The sequence below is a fragment of the Ptychodera flava genome, chromosome 1 (genome assembly GCF_041260155.1).
Source record: "Ptychodera flava strain L36383 chromosome 1, AS_Pfla_20210202, whole genome shotgun sequence".
NCBI lineage: Eukaryota > Metazoa > Hemichordata > Enteropneusta > Ptychoderidae > Ptychodera > Ptychodera flava.
The window spans coordinates 46,952,360-46,973,313 of NC_091928.1; the positions used below are offsets into that span (position 1 = coordinate 46,952,360).

General features: G+C 38.2%; 1 protein-coding gene and 1 long non-coding RNA gene across 2 annotated transcripts in view; one reads left to right on the forward strand and one right to left on the reverse strand.

Annotated features, from left to right (window-relative positions):
• The window catches only part of LOC139141304 (uncharacterized), a 28,733-nt gene extending 15,723 nt beyond the window's left edge, over nt 1-13,010 (reverse strand). The window contains exons 1-8 of the mRNA XM_070710962.1: nt 12,882-13,010; nt 11,895-11,953; nt 11,009-11,095; nt 4,309-4,407; nt 3,701-3,820; nt 3,158-3,263; nt 2,284-2,408; nt 1,634-1,802 (exon numbers count right to left, since the gene is read on the reverse strand). Of these exons, the coding sequence (XP_070567063.1) occupies nt 1,634-1,802; nt 2,284-2,408; nt 3,158-3,263; nt 3,701-3,820; nt 4,309-4,407; nt 11,009-11,095; nt 11,895-11,953; nt 12,882-12,993 (877 nt within the window). The 5' untranslated portion in view covers nt 12,994-13,010. The remainder of the gene's footprint in view (nt 1-1,633; nt 1,803-2,283; nt 2,409-3,157; nt 3,264-3,700; nt 3,821-4,308; nt 4,408-11,008; nt 11,096-11,894; nt 11,954-12,881) is intronic.
• Nucleotides 8,419-9,591, forward strand: LOC139141237 (uncharacterized). The gene is made up of 2 exons (XR_011554146.1): nt 8,419-8,479; nt 9,367-9,591. It is a non-coding gene; the product is annotated as an uncharacterized lncRNA (long non-coding RNA).
• Nucleotides 13,011-20,954: the final 7,944 nt, after the last annotated feature.

Here is a 20,954-nt window from a genome sequence, read left to right on the forward strand (position 1 = left end):
CAACAGTTTGATGGCTTTAGGATGGTGCCAGGATCAGTTCCATTCTACAGACGTAAATACACGAACCCATAGAATGGTTTCTATGAAAGTTTTTTTTTTCGAGATATCTATCATCACCAAGTATATTGATTGTATTCTTCATTACAATGTTTTGACATGGAAAAGTTACCAATACTTACACCCAGGCCCCCAATGGCGAGATGGCAGTTGTTTTGTTTGTCTATTCTACGTATTTCCTAATTCCTGAGGTGTCATTAAGGAAACCTGTAACGTTTCTTTGAAACATTGTCTCTGTGATTAAAGGCAGTCCGAATCTGAGCTCTCTTTCGGGGCTTATGATTTAAAAAGGAAAGTGTCATGCCATATTGAACTGATAACACCTAACTGTATTGAGCACAAAAGTGTACGGAAAGTAGGATTCATTCCTAAATATACAAACATACGTTTCATATGGGACATTTAATTTCTTTGGGCACAAACATTGCAGTGCACAGACTGCAATGTTGATGTATGATCAACGTAAAGTGACCAAGCTTGAAAGATAGCAAGCATCCAGAACTTCCCGGCCCTTTATTACAGGTTACAAGTCATTGTCATAATCCATTCCCGTATTGCTCAATCATGGTAACGTTAAATTACCGTAAAATATCAGCATTGATATTTAATGGTAAACGCTGGGATATGTACGGGTGAAACCTCATCAGTTTTCGGCTGTTGCGGAACTACACTTGCGACTTGCAAAGTCCACTGTTTACCTATGATGTCGCCAACATGCATGGAAATTAGGAAGCGAATGAAGAATCTAGCTGTTTGGGATGTCTTGATTCTTTGATGGTGTTGCAAATATTTGATTACTTTCTTATGTTAATTTTGCTGAATTTCTTGTAATTTTTGGCACGCGCTTCAGCTAAATTGTAAAATTACACAGAGCATGGTTTACGTATGGAAAGGGGTACTATAGTTGGGATGCCGTGCAGGTTTGTAAATGAGGGCCATTTTAATATACCTCATGACGCAATGATTTTTCAGCAACAGGCAGTGAGACTCACCATTTAAGCGACGGTATAGCGAGACATTTTGACCACTTCATTGTGTTATGCAGTGAACTGGTCAAAACCGAGTGGTATACCCGTTGTTGAGGTGGTTATATTGCTATATATCAGAACAGTATCTTAAAGTTGTGGCGTGAATCATCCATTATTATCATAAATCATCCAGTTAATTTGGAATAAATTAATTACCAACTCGGAATCCAAATTGACGTTTTTCATATTCCATCTTTACTAAAGGATCCGACAGTTTCGAATACTTCTAAAGATTTTTTGGAAAGGTGTCATGGAACAAATCCAGTTGGTAATGAATTTATTCCAAATGTCCATATATACAAACACACACACACACACACACACACACACACACACACACACACACACACATATATATATATATATATATATATATATATATATATATCGAATATATATATATATATATCGATTAACTGTAAACCCATGCCCAAACGTTTACGAAAAAGGAAAAGCACGATAGAAAAGGGTAAGCAAAGTCATTTGTATTACAAGAGTAATGAACTGAGTGAGTCTTTTCTTTGTTAAATCCATATTCATTAGCTTACCTTGAATGACAAACTCTGACCTCAATTTGTAAACGATTTTGTCCTCAGATAAACGAGTGACAGATATTAGCCAAACGAGGGGGGCGACAGTGGAAAGCCGATCGAAGATGAACTCAGCTATAGGATCTGACAGTTTCGAATACTTCGAAAGCTTCTTTGGAAAGGTGTCCTGGAGCAAATCGAGATTGTAATGAATTTATTCCAAATGTCCATTAAAGGTATACAGTCACCTGTAATCTAAATATGCCCATGTATCTGTCAGAGGGGCGTTCCTTGGTATTCAAAATGTCAATGTGAGGGCGCTGTTTTTTAAAAAGCGGCCACCCGCTTAAAATCTGTGATTGGTTAGATTTTCTCTTTCCATGGTAACTGTGGCAAAATTGGAACAGGTGGCACTATACCTCAAATCATACTGGGGCTGCAATGCACCAAAAACAGATTCATTTGGCGAGGCCCATAATGTATAGCACTGGGCAATCTCATTACACTTTATACTATCTTGAAACTTCAGGATATGTGAACTTTTTCTGAAACAAAGTAATTTTCCTACTGAAGTAAAGGGCACTGTTGTCCCAAAAGAAAACTGGGCATAAAATTATTTGGGATAAACATTTTATCAAGGAAATTTTGCTTTTGCAAAATGTACTCACTCCGTCTTCGAAGAGACTTATTTTTGGTACCGGAACTGCTGGTCCTGCTAGCTGATCAAATTTCACGACGTAATCGTGAACGCTCGTGTGTGAGTCAAATATCTGAATGACTATGTCGATGCTACCTAAATATTTGAGGAAGTAGGTTACATAGGATTTTGCAGATCAACATCATGAGGCCACTTAGCAGGTGAATATTAGTTAAATCCCTTTTTCAAGCACATCAGCGAAAACATTATCATCCATTCAAGACCAACCCAAACAGAACACAGAAGCGAGACAAGGCAATTATACTGAAAATAGTTCCCCAAATTAAGTATGTAAATTCCCGAGAACAGATAGAAATGCAATTTTGATTGAAAGGAGAGAAAATTTTTGCAATTTTCCTCGTTCACTATTGCTGGAATATTATTAAAACCGCCTAAAGCTCTAAGGTCATGGTAAATCAAACAAAATCATAAATATTCATCGACATGATGTCTTGTGATCCTAGAATTGTGTGGCTAAGTTAATCGAAAACAGAAATCTAAGTCACATGGACATTCTCTCACACGTAACTATACGTCATTTCACTTACAAATAATCACTTTTAACCACAGGTATATCAAGCTGAAAAACAACATATCAACAAAACAAAAGAGAAAAGACAACGAGGAAATATGTAAATAAACAAAGGGGTAAACAAATACCTAAACAAACTTGCTGACAAATATTTATAGCAGAGAGGTTGTAAGATATATAATCTCCCTGTTATAATAGACGGGCTTCCTGGACTCTAACAGATCAATTGTTGAAAACTATGAATAGTTAGTGGAGGAAAAGAGTATTCGAGATCCTTATCGAAGGAGGTTCAGTTTTCAGTACGAACACTTACATGGCGAATTTTCAGTGTCGGCTTTCAAGACCAGGTTTCGAGATACGATGTTGGATCCAATTACCTGTTCTTCGCCAAGGAAAATGTCTGCCATGAGATAATCGTTCTACAAAAGCAAGGTAGTAATAAATCGTCAATTTACTTTCTCTGATTAAATACTAAAATGGAAGATGAGTACCAGGAAACGATGATTTCATTTAGAAAAGCGAGACTTACTTCCGTCCACCGGTCACGTATGTCACTCGTGGTGTTCGCTTAGGCCGAAATACATGTATTTGTGGCCTTTTACCATTTAAGGTGGTTTGTTGTGCAACTACTTAAAGTTAAACCATGTGCGATAAAAGGTGCTCACACCAAAGTCTGCACGGTTTAGTTTTGCAACCTTAGGATCTGCTAGCATTGCAGCACTCTAGACACAATCTGAAGTTAACATTTGTGCTGCTCAGACTCTGTTCAAGCAAACGTTATCCTTTTGACAAGAGGAGGGCGAAGTTGGTGTTCTTCTAGCCAGTTCGAGTGATACACAATAAAGTATTCACTTACAAGGTAAGTTGGAGGGCCTGTGTAAACTGGTGTTTCGCACGTTGAGTTGTAAAACGGTGGCCAGTCGCTGTCATCTAGAATATTAACTAGCAGTATCGCGTCATTTTCCTGTGAACTGTGCTATTAAAGACAATAGAAAGTAACGAGATTCGTAATTCTCCTCACACACCCAGGTCCACTGGCACTGTAAGAGCCCATTAATGCCTGACCCATTCTTCATTAAACATGGTGACAGATTCATTGCCGTGATTCGTGGCGTTGATATATCCACCCAACCGATGTGAATGAAGCTATTTGCGATGCTTTAGTATATTTATATTTGATGTAGCGAAGATCAATCCAGGAGATGGAAACTAGAGTATTTTGGTGTACAAGCTATCAGCCTCTATAGATTAGTGTCCCGTTGTATACGTGTCCCTCCAATGTCCTTAGTCCAAACATTTTGCATTCATAGAAGCAATTACTACCTTCCCTTACCTACTTATTGATCCATCCATCATATCCACCTACCTAATATTAATTACCTAATAGTATGTATACACTATAGCTAGACCCCTACCTACCCCTTACTTACTATTGGTAATGCACAAAAATAACTTGAAACTTACTGTGAATGAAATGATTAGATTGTAGCGATCGTCGATATCCGAGTCTAAGAAGCCATTGGTCATAAGAGTACCATTACGCCACATCTTGAACCTATTATCCTACAAGAGAAAGAAAAACGTAGTATGCCAAACACTTCGAAATTCGAGTGAAACTCTGAGTAGATATAGATAGCTGTTCACAATTCCCAAGAATAATTGTATTGGGAAACAACGTTGTTGAACAGACATCAAGGTACGTGCAGGCATTCCTTTCAGAATCAAACGTTATATACATAATTAACCATTGATACGGGATCAAAAGCTTTGCTATCGAAGTTCAATATGTAAAAATCGATATGGACGCTTACAAAAAAAGGCTCGTTGGCTTTGAAGAAATTGCATGATTTTCATCGATCGAATATTTCAATGTGTTTTCTTCAACATGGATGCCCAGCACAAATACACAGATGAAGAAATTATTAACATGCTTAATTTCTCAATCGACAACATATTTGTTAAGTTTGGTGGTATGACTTTTCAATAATCTATCGGCATACCAATGGGTACAAATTGTGCACCACTTCTTGCTGACTTATTTCTGTATTCATAGAAGTCAGAGTTCCTACAATCTCTCTACAAAGCAGGGTCTAAAAAACTTGCAAGGCGTTTTAACAAAACGCACAGATATATTGATGATCTGATTAGTCTAGACAATCCAGACATATCAAATTACTTACATCATATCTACCCTTATGAGTTGGATATCAAAGAAACAACTGAGAGTAAGAACTCAGCTTCATATCTTGATCTGTTCCTACAAGTGGGTACTAATGGGCTACACACTAAGCTGTATGACAAAAGGGATGATTTCGATTTTGAAATCATAAATTATCCCCACTTATCAAATAATATTCCATCTGCACCTGCTTATGGTGTGTACGTGTCTCAACTTCTCAGATATTGTAGGGCTTAAGCGCTTGTGATTCCTACGCTTATTTTCAAATGAGACAGCTTATTTGTATCAAAACTAGTGAGACAGGGATACACATCCAAAAGACTCGTGAGGACTTTCAAAAAGTTCTACGGTCGATATGACGACATTGTGGCCAAATATGACACCTCGGTCACTCAAATGATTAGCGACAGCATTCCCGGCTTTGACTTATTACAGTGATTCATATACTGTATCACTTCATACAATATTTAGACAATTTTGGGACCAATCCTGACGGGTGTAGCATGCTAGCAGGGTACGCTTACCCATTCCGGACACCTGGTACCACCACTAACTATCAGTGGTTCAGGATGGTCCTACTTAAATTTGTAAATCTCAAATGTCCCATGGATCTGGTAATGTATTACCTTGAATGAAAATGATTATTGGACCAGTTTAATGTCATATTCCTATATTCCCGCCATACCTTTAAGGATGTTGTGTATTATTCTCTGTAAATGGGTTTGCATACTGCCTTTACTGACGAGCTTATGATACAACGAAGCTGTTAGTCTAACAGCGTGTGGATTCACACTGTTTACCTTACCTGCTAAACTTCATACCTCTTTGTTTCTCTCTACTTGTGCTTAGGGAACGAGCACAATTAACGGCAGGGGGGGCCGGAAGAGAAAATATGTGGTGCGTATATTTTTTACAGCCCCCCCCTAACACCAGCAAAAATTTTAGTGCCCCCCCCCCATCACCGGCGACAAAATTTTTGTGCCCCCCCCCTCCCCAAAAAAGAAAGATTACATAGGTACAAAGTTGTACACATATATATAATCCTTATAACGTTTAATATATGCTTTAGTGAAAACAACATTCTTGCATTCTTGAAATAAATAATAAACAAATAAATATATAAATAATAAACAAATAAATAAGTTTACTTCAACTGAGTATCTGTATGATGTTTTCAGATGTTGGGGGAAAATGTATAACATGACCATTGTGATTTCAATGCACTTTCCACAACCCAGTGTCTGCCTTTCTATGACTACCCAAGATATTCAATGTTACTCCACTGTAATGACAGTCTGCCATTGGAATAGTCCTTCATGGGCTAACTATAAAAGACCCATTAATGCCATTTTTCCTCCTTTTTTTCAGTATTTTTTTCCTGTGTGTCCACTACGTATTCTAGTTTTCTGAACTGCCTATTAGCCAGTCCGCCAGTCCACATTCCTGTGTGGAACAGGTTGAATGGTTATTTTGAGGAAAAATAGGCAGTCCATAGCAGTCCAACCTGCCACATGCCAGTATTGGAAATATGACATGTTAAAATTTGAACATTCATCACTGGCTATGAATGTGAAATCAGACTCAGCCATGTGAAGTAACCATTCATTAGCAGTCCTATTGAATTCATGATAGAAGGGAAGATTGTCAATGGATTGAATGGTAGCTTACACATGTGGCGGTAAAAATTTAGACATGCATTTATTAATAAACTCCAAGGACTGACTTGTTGTCAATTCTCATGTTTTCACATCCCCATTGTCTATTTAATTTAAATAAATTAGGCGGCACTCAAGTGTAGAGTTGATTTTACTTGGGTTAAGTTTTTCAGGTGAAATTACTCATGTTTGCACTATAGAAATGGCACATGGGTCACATTTACCAGTTAAATTGTTATCAGACTTAAATATTTAGTGGCTACAGAAGCAACGGTTTGCCATTTTAAAGTGACAGTATAAAGCTGTAAGTTTTTGATTTGTTAATATTTTTGTTATGTATCAACTGCACTTACTTCATTGGTTCACAAATTTAAGTTGAATTAGCTCGTTGATATTATCAATACAACCAACATACACTTTGTGTGCATGTATATTATAAAAGTTCACTGTTTTTGTGTTCAATTGAAGTTTAATCCAGACCAAAGTGTGTTTACCAACAATAACAATGCTGACTGTACATAATACAGGTCGTGAAGACTGGACATTTGAACGTGTTTTAGAAAATAGAATAACATTAGCAATACTGGCTAACATGATTTTAAAAAGAGAGAAAAACCTGTAGTCGATGTACGAAGAACACAATTTCTGCCAAATTATGAAGTTACAGCCTATCCCTTAAATATAATTAGCATTGGTTTCATTCATCTCCATTCAAAAAATCGAGACCAGGGATTTTCAGTATAAACCAATGAATATGACAAGAGGGAAGTCATGCAGATGGCTGCAAACGTCTGTGAGCAGCCTCTAAATTAAATCAGCACAGATCAAATTTTAAACATCGTTTATTTTTATTTTCAAAATGTGCAATAATAAACACATGTTCACCGCTAAATATTCCATATGATCGGAACCTGCAATCTATTGAAAGGTACTCACATTTCCAGACGTAATATGGTTGGATCTGTCATTAAATTTTTCTCATACGGTCCACGTTTTCGCGTACGTCTGTCAGCAACTGGCTATGCAGTCATGTACATGTACGTCAGATCATGGAGGTAGTAGAGATCACACAACGACGAACACACTTGCGACGGTTCTGCATCTGCCATTGTAAAACTTTCGCGATTACAACTTACATAAAACTTAATGGAAACGCAGTACAGGTACTGTTCATCCCCAAACCGTTCAAAAGTCGAGCCGGATGGACTAACGGTTCTGACGATGTATGATGTCGTGACTTTGGAAAGAGTTGTGTTGGAAGAGTGGACGGGACGCAACAGGGTATGAACGTAAGGGTCCCGTAAATGAGTAAGCTGGGATTTAACGAGGCTGATCAGAATTGCAACAGGGTTCACTTAGTGTGTTGGACGTTCGTATTTTAACTGATCTCTTCATATAAAGTCAATTTTTGCTTATTAGAAAAATCTAAAAGAACAGTTTACGCGTACTTGAAATGTCAAAATTTTGCGACGATCACGACCCTTGACCTTTCGAATTTGACCAATGCTTTGTGTTCCCACACGATCGTTATCGGATATAACATTGCATCTCTCAAATGAGATTGCGCAGATTTTTTTTGAAGTAATGGCTGTTCAGACCAGCTGAATCTTACGAATTATGGCTGATTTCTCGGTCATTTCTTCCCCCAGTGACGACACATTTTTAGTCAAGACAGCAAGTGAGTTAGGTCTAAGTGGTAATGTTTCAGTTGGCATGAAGGTAAAGTGTATTTCCCCGCGACAGTGTTGGATGCAGTGACCGATATAGCAAGTCGTCGTGGACGATAATTTCCATTCATCCGGTAAGTATTTGAAATGCATGTTTATAAAGGGCAATTACGAAATTAGTATGCCTTATAGAGAGGCTTTTCTCTGCACATTGATCTTTTCCTGGGAAGCTTGGTTTTGTATATGGCCCGGCATTTTTAACCTGAGCTTCAGGGGTGAAAAGAAAGTACGTATCTGTATACCTGGACAGGGCGGAGGGAGGTGTACAGTGTGGCCATTAACGCAAAACAAAGCTGGGCTTGAACAACGCCTAAGCTTAGTTTGCGTCCATGGTCTCACCCAGTGCAAAAACACTGCTATAAAAAAAATAGGCGAAATGAAAATGTTAAAAAAAAACAAAACTACCGGTAGATCGTAGGATGAACATGGCTATGTAAACTTATTATTGTTTGTACCACCCGGTCTTACTTGCATTTTTACTTATTTTATACATGGTTAGTTTTAAAATCCATTGTTAATATGATATTGCCAGGTAAGAAGCCTTGTATTGAAAGACGGTGAAAATATTTAGAAATGTGATACATCTTAATTTTCAAGGGACAGCAGCTGTAATTTTTAATGAGTTCAATAATTTGTTTGCCTCATGTATAAACATACTTTCTTGTATTGATTCAAATTATGAATTGTGATACCCTCACTTTGTAAACATGTACATAAATTAATCGGTATAGTGGCTGTGGCAACCAGTCAAGTCAATACAACATACACAAACCCAATACATTTCTAGACATATATATGATACACTTTCAATGTATTAATTTTGCACTCGCAAAGATGTATGTAAAAATTCCTCTATGTGTATGTAACAAATCATACACATGTTCTGAAACTTTATTGTAAAGTTGTTGTCTTAATAAATGTTGCTAAGTTCATATATTCTCTTCTTTCTGTTTCATTTCAGTGTGCATGTCAGCCAAGGCCCAAGAGAAATTTGGCAAGAATAATCATGACTTACGTAAAGAAGTCTTCAATGTCAAATTTCAAAACAAAATAGGACATGAAAGACGAGACTTGGCCAGAGTTAAATGAACTCTTTTAAAAACTAATCTTTGACTAAATCACTTTTCACTGTGTCTATGAAATTTGTTGAAGCCAAAAATTTATTAAATTGGTCATCAGACTTACAGATATGTTATGTGCTTTTTATTTTGAACGTTTGGAAAGGTGCATGAGTCTGCTTGTGTTTGCTGTGTTCAGGTGAGTCAGAGTTGCTTTTAACTCTGTTTGGCCTGTCTTAGTTTTAGGCCAAATATGGTTAAATTACATCTCCAACCAATTGTATCATATAATTCACCGAAAGAGGCTGTGTAAAAAGTACTTGATTTTACTGGAATTTGATTTCACTTATTTGATGTTTGCTTACACCTTGCAAACCTGCAAATGTAACAATGTTTACCAAATTCATAACGGCAACATCAAAATAAGTAAAATCGGGTGTCAAATCAGTACTTTTCATGGTGCTCTTTTTCTGCCAGGATGACCCTGTCATTCATATGTGCATTCAAAATAACCATTCGTTCACATACGTGTGAGTGGATTCAGAATAACCATTCGTTCACATGTATGTGAATGGCTAGCTCATTTAAATATTTTGGCCTATACACATGTTACCCACGTGCTTCTGAAATGAATGTGGACTGCCTGACTGCCTATTCCCTATGCACATGCATTAAGCCATGCCAACTAGCCATGTGAATGCTAATTTCACATGGTACTGACAGGCATTCCTGTTCTATAAGGGATTCCTATAGCATGATGAAATAACCAGTTTCAACCGAGCCTCTGTATCATTACCAACCATTATTACTGTTGACAAATGAAGTCAATTTTCAATAATAATATTGCTCATTTTACACATAACAACTGCATTGTGAGGTTTAAGACTTGGTATTTCATCATGCTACAAGAAGTTTAACAAGGAACTCCAGCTTCAACAAGGAACAAAAATGCTGAAAAATATTCTCTGTCTGTCATGGTGTAAAAATTTTGGTGGCCCACCCCTTACCTTCCCTGGAATTTTCATGGCCCACCCCAAGAACACTCATTTTTTTCGTGGCCCCCCCCCCCATTTTCTCTTCCGGCCCCCCCCTGCCGTTAATTGTGCTCGGTCCCTTAGGTACAATATCATAATCCCTCCAGTGCCATTTATCAAAGAAGATGCTCACATGGTCTTATGCTAACGGGCGCTCCTTCCCTTTTGCCCATAGGAGCTTTGGCATGATTGACGACTCTACTTTTGCGTCTGGGTTTTTATTACCAAGTCGCTGTGTCTGGTCTTTCCTAAAATTATTCGTTTATTATTTCAATAATGCCAAGTTCAATATTTAAAATGTGTGAGTATCTGAAGCATGGTGTACGATCCGCTTTTTCCTGCTAAGCTTTGTCTAACTTATGGCATTATGACCGTATGGGCCTAAGTCATTATACATGTACTTTCCAATGACCCCCGCTAATCTATTTCAGTGACTCCAAGGTGACATAATCATAATATGCCAAATATCTACGACATTTTCCAGCAATTGCGCCTGTTTACAGTTACTTACCTTGTTTCCTGACCGAATCTGGAACGAGGTTACTGTACTTGCAATATAATCATGTAGATTGAACACCTTTGTGTCAGGCTTCAGGCTCTACAAGTCAAGCGGAAGAAAATAGTTCAGCACATGTAATGCCCCGATAAACACTTGTTTACCTTCAAGCTGGGAACTTTATCCTGAAGCGTTAATTTGATTGAAACAGCAAAAGACGAAACAATTGTCTTAAGAGGAAAAGACGGCAACGTTCTGATTTATGTGAACAATCTTACTCGTGTCTTTGAGTCAGAGGGGAATTCAGGCATTACACGAGGAAATGCGTATAACCATCAACGTTCCCTGTATGCCGGAAATACTTAGACTTTAAAATCGTGCTACTGTACAAATGGCTCGTTTCTTGCGACATAGTTCCAAATGATAGGATAGGTTGATTTTTAGTTTGTTCAATTCGTATGTTATCCTATATTTGCTCAAAGTGACCGGAGCAATAAAACCAGCACAGAATCAGTGAGTTCGCCCATAGTTTTTCAGTTGGTTGCGAAAATGGTTCACACTATCAAACGGGGTAGATAAAGGGTATCACAAAGGACAGCGATACGAAACTGATGTACATTTGATACAAATGTGTCTGCAAGGGCACTGAAATGTTTCCATGGAAAATTAGCTGATATATAGCTTTAGAATTAGAATTAACTGGCAGGAAAATCGCATCGGGGAAATTTACATTCTCCCGAAAATCGCACCCGCTCGATGGCTTTGAAGCAGCAGTCTGCTTTCCCTGTACGGTTAGCCGTTTCGTGCACGTAAACCGTAATTACAGAATATCTCTCGTTAAAGTATGGTACAGGATACTTATAATAAAAGAACGCAGATTCCTTATTGAAGTTTTACTTACCTCCGATATGCTAATCGTAAAGTTGAGTTTGTCTTGGAGTTCAACTGGACGTGAAGAGACTAAATCGAAATTCCATTAATAGATAACATATAATATATTACTATATTAAGTTACTATATCAAAGTAACGATAAATATGTTTTCATTGTTTGCTTTTAACACCATTGGAACTATTTTTGGACAATTAGATAGTGCAGTAATGTCGATTTAATCTGCAAATGTAAACTCATCTATTTTATCCTTTTGTGAAATTAACTTGAGTAATTTGTAATATTGCAACTTTCAGCAACAGGGCACCTAACACTTTTTACTAATTTTAAACAATTTTAAACAGTGTTCCATCGGGGTTAGTGGGTTATGCATACCTCATCCTGTAATTGAGCTAACGCATGTTGGATAATGGACTGATATAAAACGATCTAATTCTTTCATATAATTCCAATCGTGTTTTTATTATAACTGTATATAAACCTACTGATCACATATTTATCATAATTCAGTATTACGAGACCTGACCGAAGCGGTCGTGATAGGTTGTTTGTGGTTAATTGTATTTTATTTAACCAATTTGTGAGTTTTTTTCAGCCGTTGCTATTCTTACAGTCAAGGGCATTGCATCTTTCGTAACGTTGTTGACCACCCTCATCACAACTGCACACCTTGCCTGGGAAACTGATTGACATCAGGAAGGGGGACAAGTTCAAATGCCGCAAATGAACGCAAATATAGCAAGCTGCTCAGATGCCGAACTTTAAGAGTATAAGAATTTGTCTCCTTTTTCTTCGATGATGACATCGTCCTTGATTAGTTTTAAATAACGACAGAATTTGCGCACAACGTCTTTTGTTGCATAGCTGAAAATATTCGACGGCTTCCACTAGGATATAAGCATGACAAATTTACACCTTAGCACGTCAACGTAGTTCAGGACTTCAGATAAATCGTTATAGCAATACAGAGAGACTTTCCAGTGTGTCTATGTACTTACCAACATAGAGCAATCTTACAAGCCAACATATAGATACGACGCGCCTGCCTGCAGGTAACATACTCGTAGAAGGACTATCTTCAGCATAAGCCCCGTGAGAGAAAGTGTACATGGTCCAAAGTTCTTCTCCCTAATCAAGGAAAAGTAGTGTTGAATACAGGTGTAATGCGTCACTCACATTGACAATGTTCATAAAGCGATCACGTGTCCATTGGGAAACCCAGTGTTTATTTCAGTCCTATTTAGTGCAGTACTATTGTGAGCATGCGTATCCGAAACAGGACATAAAAGTGAGACCGGTGTGCTGATATACTGTCGACAGTTCCTTGTGTCTTTCTTAACCCCTGATTCAAAGTTCTTCTCCCTAACCAAGGAAAAGTAGTGTTGAATATAGGTGTAGTGGGTCACTCACATTGACAATGTTCGTAAAGCCATCACGTGTCTATTGGCAAACTCTGTTTTTATTTGAGTCCAATTCAGTGCAGTGCGCTTTTGTGAGCATGCGTAGTCCAGAAAGGACATACAAGTGAGATCGGTGTGTTGATATACTGTCGACAGTTCTTCATGTCTTCATTGCCCAAAATACCGACGTAGCCAGTGTTGCAAGTGTCGTAGATCAGGTAAGAATCATAATATGCTTTTTGCCGAGAGTCGAAGATACGAGCGTCAACACTTTGCTGCGCCCTTACAAAACCATACGAAAAAGCCGCTGGTGACTGACACGGACTTGAATAACAGGGACGGGTTGGAAATACCGTCACAGCTGAACAAAAATAGAGGAGGACATTTGCACTGTTCCCCGGATTGACCTTCTTCCGTACTATTTCATGCAGAGACTACACAAGCTCATCTAGCTAAACTGTAGGTAATATGCTCTACACAGGTATTATCTTTAAATTACAATAAGCAACCCGAAGTAATTTGACCTTATTTAACCTCGGACCTTGGTCCGTCTATCTATGTAACAACTACCATACTAGGAGCTGTGAAAAGGCGAAGTATGCATTAGTCTGTTTTTCACTTTGTCAACATAAAGAGGTCGATCAAGACTTTGTTACCCAAGAGAGGAGAGAATTTTCTCGTTTCGTTGAACGGTATCTATAGTATAGAGTATACACTTGAAGGTTTGTCGTTCGAGCAAGCTCTTTATATTGAGTACCCACGGGTTAGTTCGGCAAGGTCACTGTCACTTTCAAGAAACACGGTAGGGCTATTTCGAAAAGTCTCGCACTTTAGACAAGAGGACCATTTTACTAACGTCTTGCATTTTAAGTTATACCATTGCGGTTGTTCTTCAATTTGGCAAAACAATTGTCATCCTTTAATTAATGTAGTCTTTGGAAAGAACGTTTTGCACACACTCGGCTTTGAACACGTTAAAAGGACGTGTAAGAGCTTACAAGACATAATTAGAAACGGCAGCCGTTGGTCTTCAAAAATGAGGCTTCATAAACAGAAACCCTGGCAGGCAACATTTTACAAGTGGTATAGCCACATACTGACGACGTCAAATCACCGTACACAAAACACAAACGCCTTGTAATTATGGCATTGTGTATTGCGTACGGCGATTTGACGTCATCAGGTTGTGGCTATACCACTTGTAAAATGATGCCCCTGGCGTTCCTGATCTAGTATTCAAAGGCACCAACAAATACCAATCAATGAACAAACGGGTATACACAGTTTCTTTTCCTGCTTCATATTTCAGCTTGAATTCCACTGGTTTCTAATGGTCGGTCTTGGACCAAACCCAGGACCCTTTTTCTCGACGGAAATAAATCTTATAACTTTCGCATTCAGCCTCTCATGTCCTTTTCCTGGTTCCTGTGTATGTTTCACACGCATTTTCAGACCTTCTATCTGTTCAAATGACTTCCTTGATCAAACGCAGAAAGAATTACACAGATTTTAGACGGAAGAATGACTATAGATATATTCAGTCTTTCTACCCTTGGCTGGGCACATTCTGCTTGTGCGTCCGTTCAAATGACCTTTCTTATACAATGAAAAATGTAGTCTCAATCATCAATAATGTACCAGTGTAAATCAATGTTCCACTCTGAGCTTATATATCCCAGATATTTCGCGGGGACTAAGCCCTTCTTCTTCATTGGATCCACTGCAGTCACTGATCTAGAACTGCCACTGTCAAGTTCAGAACTCCGCAGCAGCGTATCTCACAGATACATTGCCCTTTACTTGCTTGAACAACATGGTAGCCTTGCCCTTATAAAAATGTTGCAGGTCATAAGTTATAGCCAACCATCCATCGAAGGCTCATTAGGTATGTACACGGTCCTATTAAAAATGACATTAATGAATATCATGATTATGAAATAGGAATATTATTAATATAGTCTTTTTGGTATTGCATCAGGGATGAGTTTCGTTTTCACTAATTATAAGGGTAAGGAAGCTTACATTCATAATGAGGGATATTTAAAAACTGTCCTTTGGGAGGGTAATATGTCGCAGTTGCTTATTTTAGGATGAATACAAATTCTTCTTTTGTTCGTCACAGTAATGAGAAACACTTTACAAGAGCCGATATATGTTAAATGAGAAAAGAATATTTTAACTAACTTCACTGTCTATTTTTTTCACTTTATCTTCGCTTTTATAGCAGCACTGTTGCTTCAAAAGTGGCTGAACTAATGAAAATCAACATGACGTACAAATATGGTATGTCCTGCAGGACATATCCGCTTTACACATTACCGTGTGCGCTAAGACAAATTAAAGCAAACAAACAAGTCTAATATTGTGACAAATAATTTTCACCAACTTCACTATCATTGTCTTTCACTGCATCTTCGCTTTTCTAGAAGAAATGTCGCTTCAAAAGTGACTAATTAAAATCAAAATGAGGCAAAAAATGGCATGTCCTGCATTGCATATCCATTCTACACATTACGTGTTCGCGAAGACAAAACAATTAAAGCAAACAAATGCGACAAGCCTAAGATAAGATGAAACGTATCTCTAGTGTACGCTGATATAAAACTCAAGATGTGAGCACGTTTCACTTATTTAACTGAAACCAAGTCCGTTACATTGCACTTCATTCTACTCATAAAATCCATTTACTAATATGTAGCTTCGACATTTCAAACTACTTTTATAGTTTGTTGTCTGTGTACTCTGCACAGCATGTATAATTATAGATGGACGATGATAGCGACAAATGCAGAAAGCAGATGGACGATAAGGTCAATAAGAGTCATCACGGTGACATGGTACTGTATTAGGCTAATAGAGCTTCACAGTGGGACATTCGAAAGGGGCAAAACAAGACAGATTTGACGTTTATTGATCACCAATCAGGAAGAGGAGATACTACGAAAAAGATTGTTAAAGTGATGGAAACAGGTTTTCAAATATATGTAAGGAGGACAAGCAATGGGAGTGGGCCACCTTACTTTTCTATACGCATATACTTGAGGGAGGGACCGCGACTTAACACGACAACGACGATTCTATCAAATTCAGTCTAACCTGTTCAGTGGATTTCTGATTATCGCAGGCCGCAAAATAAGCTGATGCCTGATGACATGTAGAAATGACTTCAATAAGAAGACTAATTGAAAACAATAATTAATCTAAAAACTGACTATACTCATTTTTTGTGTTTCTTTCAGTTTGTCGTCGTTTCTTTCATCGCCCAAGTCCTTAGCTCCATCCCTGCTCACAGTATCACCTTGTGCTGCTAACTTGAAGTCGAGAAATGGACAGTGCCGATTGGTATCGTTCCCTGAGAGCTGACGCCGACAGCTACATTCAGGCCTTTATGGCGTACTATAAAAGGACTAAAAGACCCTGCAGATGTTTTCTGGTTTCATGCGGGAACTTTCATGATTGCAAAATGAAAATACCAAAAATCTAACAATTTGAAGTCTCATCTGTACGCAGCAAAATATACTGCATACATGCAAGCAAGGAAACAATCAAGTCTGATGTCCATAATAACATTGAACAGTATACACATCAAAGCTATATCGAAAAGTTAAAACCAGACCGTTTCGACATGGTGTTTTGGAGTGGGCAAACCTGCATGAAAGAATAAAAGATACGGAATATAGACATATTCTAAAATGCCCTCAAAGCTCAAACACGCGTACGGCCGGCGAAATATGAAGAAAGTACAAGTTTCAAATGTGCATGTCGAGATGAACTCTGATGAACATCACCACCATGGTAAGATATTATCTTGTCTACCCAAGTTCAGAGAAACTCTCAGGATCACCTGGAACTTTAATTTTAAGATCATTTCGGACTCTGTCGGTTGACTTTAAATCACATATTTTAAAAAGTCGCTATTCTGTATTTAAGATCTGGATGCTATTAAGTGTTTGAGTGATATCCATGACAAATATGATGTCGTCCCTGTTGATAAAGCTGTCTGTAAGAAGTATTATTTTGAACGTCTTATAGACGAACTTAGTGTAAGTAAGCCCTCAACCAACTCCACTTATAGGCAATTAATGTTCAACAAAAATGAAATTTAGCTAACCGTAAGCATTCATGGATAATTTTAATATTGCAACCAAGGATGACCCAAATAAGTTGCCTAGCTTATCCTGGACACCCAAAATCCACAAAACACCATACAAAGCTAGGTTTATCGCAGGGTCTTCAAAATTTCAACAACAGAGTTATCGAAGATACTGACGTCTGTTCTTTGTAACGTTAAATAGGGACTACAGGTATACTGCAATATTATCTTTTCTCCGGCTGTATATATCATATGTGGACATTAAAAAAAATCAAAGGAACACTTGGATAATTTGAAATCAAGATTTATTTCTCCGAGTAAGGATAATGACAGTAAGTTATAAATCCGTCCTTTCCTCATACAGTCAAAATATATCTTCAAGCTACATTGGCCTGTGTTATGTACATGTACGTACATTGGCAGGCCATTTTGCATACTTGCAATTGACACACGCCCGCACATGTCAAGTGAAAAACCCAGGCCTAGTTGGGCCTAGTCGGGCCCTCTAGGCTGGCGATCTAAAATTTAAAGCGAATTCATGTGTGCGCCCTCGCTAGTAGATCGCCCGGCTACACAGTTACACAATCATGTATACATATGAATGCGCCTATCTGAACGTATCCCATATGCTTTTAGGCATGTCCGAGTTTACAGTTGTACTGTCTAAAAATGGGCGGAGAATGGCAGGGAAAGACATTAACCCAACATGTGCGGTTAATTCTCAGAAATATCTTTTTTTTTGACAGAAAACTAGTTTGTATGCGTAAATACTTCCATGTTCGGCACACAACACGATATGAAGACGGTAACAAGTGAGAACGGCCCCACGCTACGTACGTTCGAGAAAACGGTCCCGGGACATAGAGCATGTCGAGCACACGTGAATCGTCGCGATGCGAAGTCTGCTTGTACCCGGAAGAGAATTAATCAACCCCGCGCTCGCGGAGGCATGGCAGGCTGCGATCGATGCAAATTGCAAGTGGCTATTTCGCCGCACGAATTTCAATAAAACAAATAATAGCAAAAAGCAAAATCGAACCTGCACAAACTATATTCTGTGTTCGGTGGCAAAAAAGTAATCATCAATCGAGGGTACGCAAAATGCTTGATTTTGGCAGCGATCCCTGGCGTCGCGACAGGGCCAGCTGAGGCACAATGTAGCTTCGCGAAACTCAGTCTCTGCGGGAATTTCCAACGTGTTTGAATTCGCTTTAAATTTTAGATCGCCAACCTAGAGGGCCGACTAGGCCCGACTAGCCCTGGGTTTTTCACTTTGCCCCCTCACATTGAGTAGGTCGACCAAGGGGGACACCGATGGTAATTTGAATATCAAGTCAGTTTTCAATCAAACCTCGTGCAAAGTAAGACATCAGTCAGCTCGATGTGTACCTAGTGTCCATTACTGTTTATCAGCTAACGGTGAAATATGTATCACGATATCTTGTGTCGGAAGGCGTGCGCAATAGTTTGTTTGTAATCAATCGATACACCAATATTTGTACCTACACGTCGCATTTCTAGGATAAAAAAGCAATCAGACTACATTCAAGATGATAAGATGTCGGCAACTTTGAAGAATAACATGTATTATTAGTGGTATTCTACTAGTATTTTTGGAAAATTTGGTTGCCCTGAAATTGGCTGTTTGGTTTTTTTAGTAAATCCTACCCGACATACATAACAATGATCAACGACGATGGTACGCCTTGCAAATTTGGATACAATGATCGGACGAGAGAAGTCACGCATAATGGCAGCACTTCTCTTCTTGTTGCAACAACTACTTCATCGGCCTGTATGAGTTGCCACTACCACTAAATCTGTCTGTTGGTAGATAGACGCAAAATCGATACGTTTGGCATCGCATTTTATTTTGTCACAGTCCTCTACCTTTCTGCATAGTGAGGGAATCGTAGTCTGACGAACACCTTGGCAGCCTGGTCGCTATCTGTAGTGGTTAATGTTTCTGACTCGGCACACTGCTGTAATATAATTATCTGTGTGTAATGACCTGTCAAATGGTAGCTTTTAACTAAGTAGACCAGTCATTTGCATCATTGTCACAAAAAGTCACTATCTTCCTGTTTGTACTAATTGTGCCATTCGATCTCTTTCTACGGAAAATTCACCCGATACATTCTGGAATTACAATCGTATAAGCGATGGAACTCTTTTTTCCAACACAGCGCAAGTCTCTTCCATGGGTAGAACTTACGTACGTAATCAACAACTGCATAAACAACTGCATGTCTGCCACAGATTACAGCAGCAATTTACGCAATATCTAGTATGGGTTTTGGCAATGCATCTGACGTTTCCACTTCTTTTTTTAAACCGAATAAAGTCTCGCAACACGAATCGGAAAATAAATACACAATATCCGGTGTTGTTTTTCTAAGAACTTTTTCCAACTTCATGTTATTTCAATATAGATGATTCAAAATTGAATAAATATACTGGATAATATTTCAAAGAATGTGTCAGATTCGATCAGTGCGGATGTGGATCGTGTTTTTGCAAACCGATATATCAGTTTGTAGTGGTATTAGAGTGGCACATGTAGGTCTCGGACACTGTCCGGCACTAAGCGACAAACTGCTGCAATCGGTGAAAGATATAGCTCGAATGCACCAAGTTAACACGGTGCAAACACCGCATGCTCATTTGTATGCTTTCATCGACGCGCGACGTGACTACTTGTAAGTTTCCCATAGAAAACCGTCGCAGTTTTCATTCGATATTTTATTTCATTGTCGATTATCATCGAACAAATGAGTCATCTAGCGAAGACATTACAGTTCAAGTTTATGAAACATGTATATATTTATAACGTATGTAGGTGCATACATGAAACAAATATCATACATGTACCAATACACGTCGATTACCGCATCAAAACGTATTTTGATCAATAAGTTTGCAATTGAATCGTCCCGCAGGGTAGTAAAGCTCTTGACACAATTGTCAACACTTGAAAGAATAAGCTGAAGAGAGTGCAGTGTTGTCCATTTTGAAGTGCAAAATTTTAAAAAATGTAATGGTACAGGCAAGCAAAAAGAGCACATGTGCAACGTCAATGCATCTGACATGGTCTACCTTCAGATTGTGCGGAATACGTTTATCATCCTCTGTGTATACATCAGGAAATAAGCATACTGGCAAAGTTTTGGTGTGGTTGATAAAATTGTGCTGACAACGTTACTTGCCTGATATGCGCTTGTACAAAGATACGATAAGGTCAAGCAAAATAAAAAGTTTGTTTCTCATGCTCGTCAACTTTTTTCGTGCTCATGAGGAAATAAAATGAAACACAGTGCTGTATAGAACAGAACTGTAAACAAAAGAGGACACTAACATACCATTCAGAACTGTAAACATATATGTCACTGTTATATTCAGCTGTCAAAAATATGCATTGCTGCACTAAAGGTAGATAGATAGATAGATAGATGATAGATAGATAGATAGATAGATAGATAGATAGATAGATAGATAGATAGATAGATAGATAGATAGATGATAGATAGATAGATAGATAGATAGATAGATAGATAGATAGATAGATAGATAGATAGATA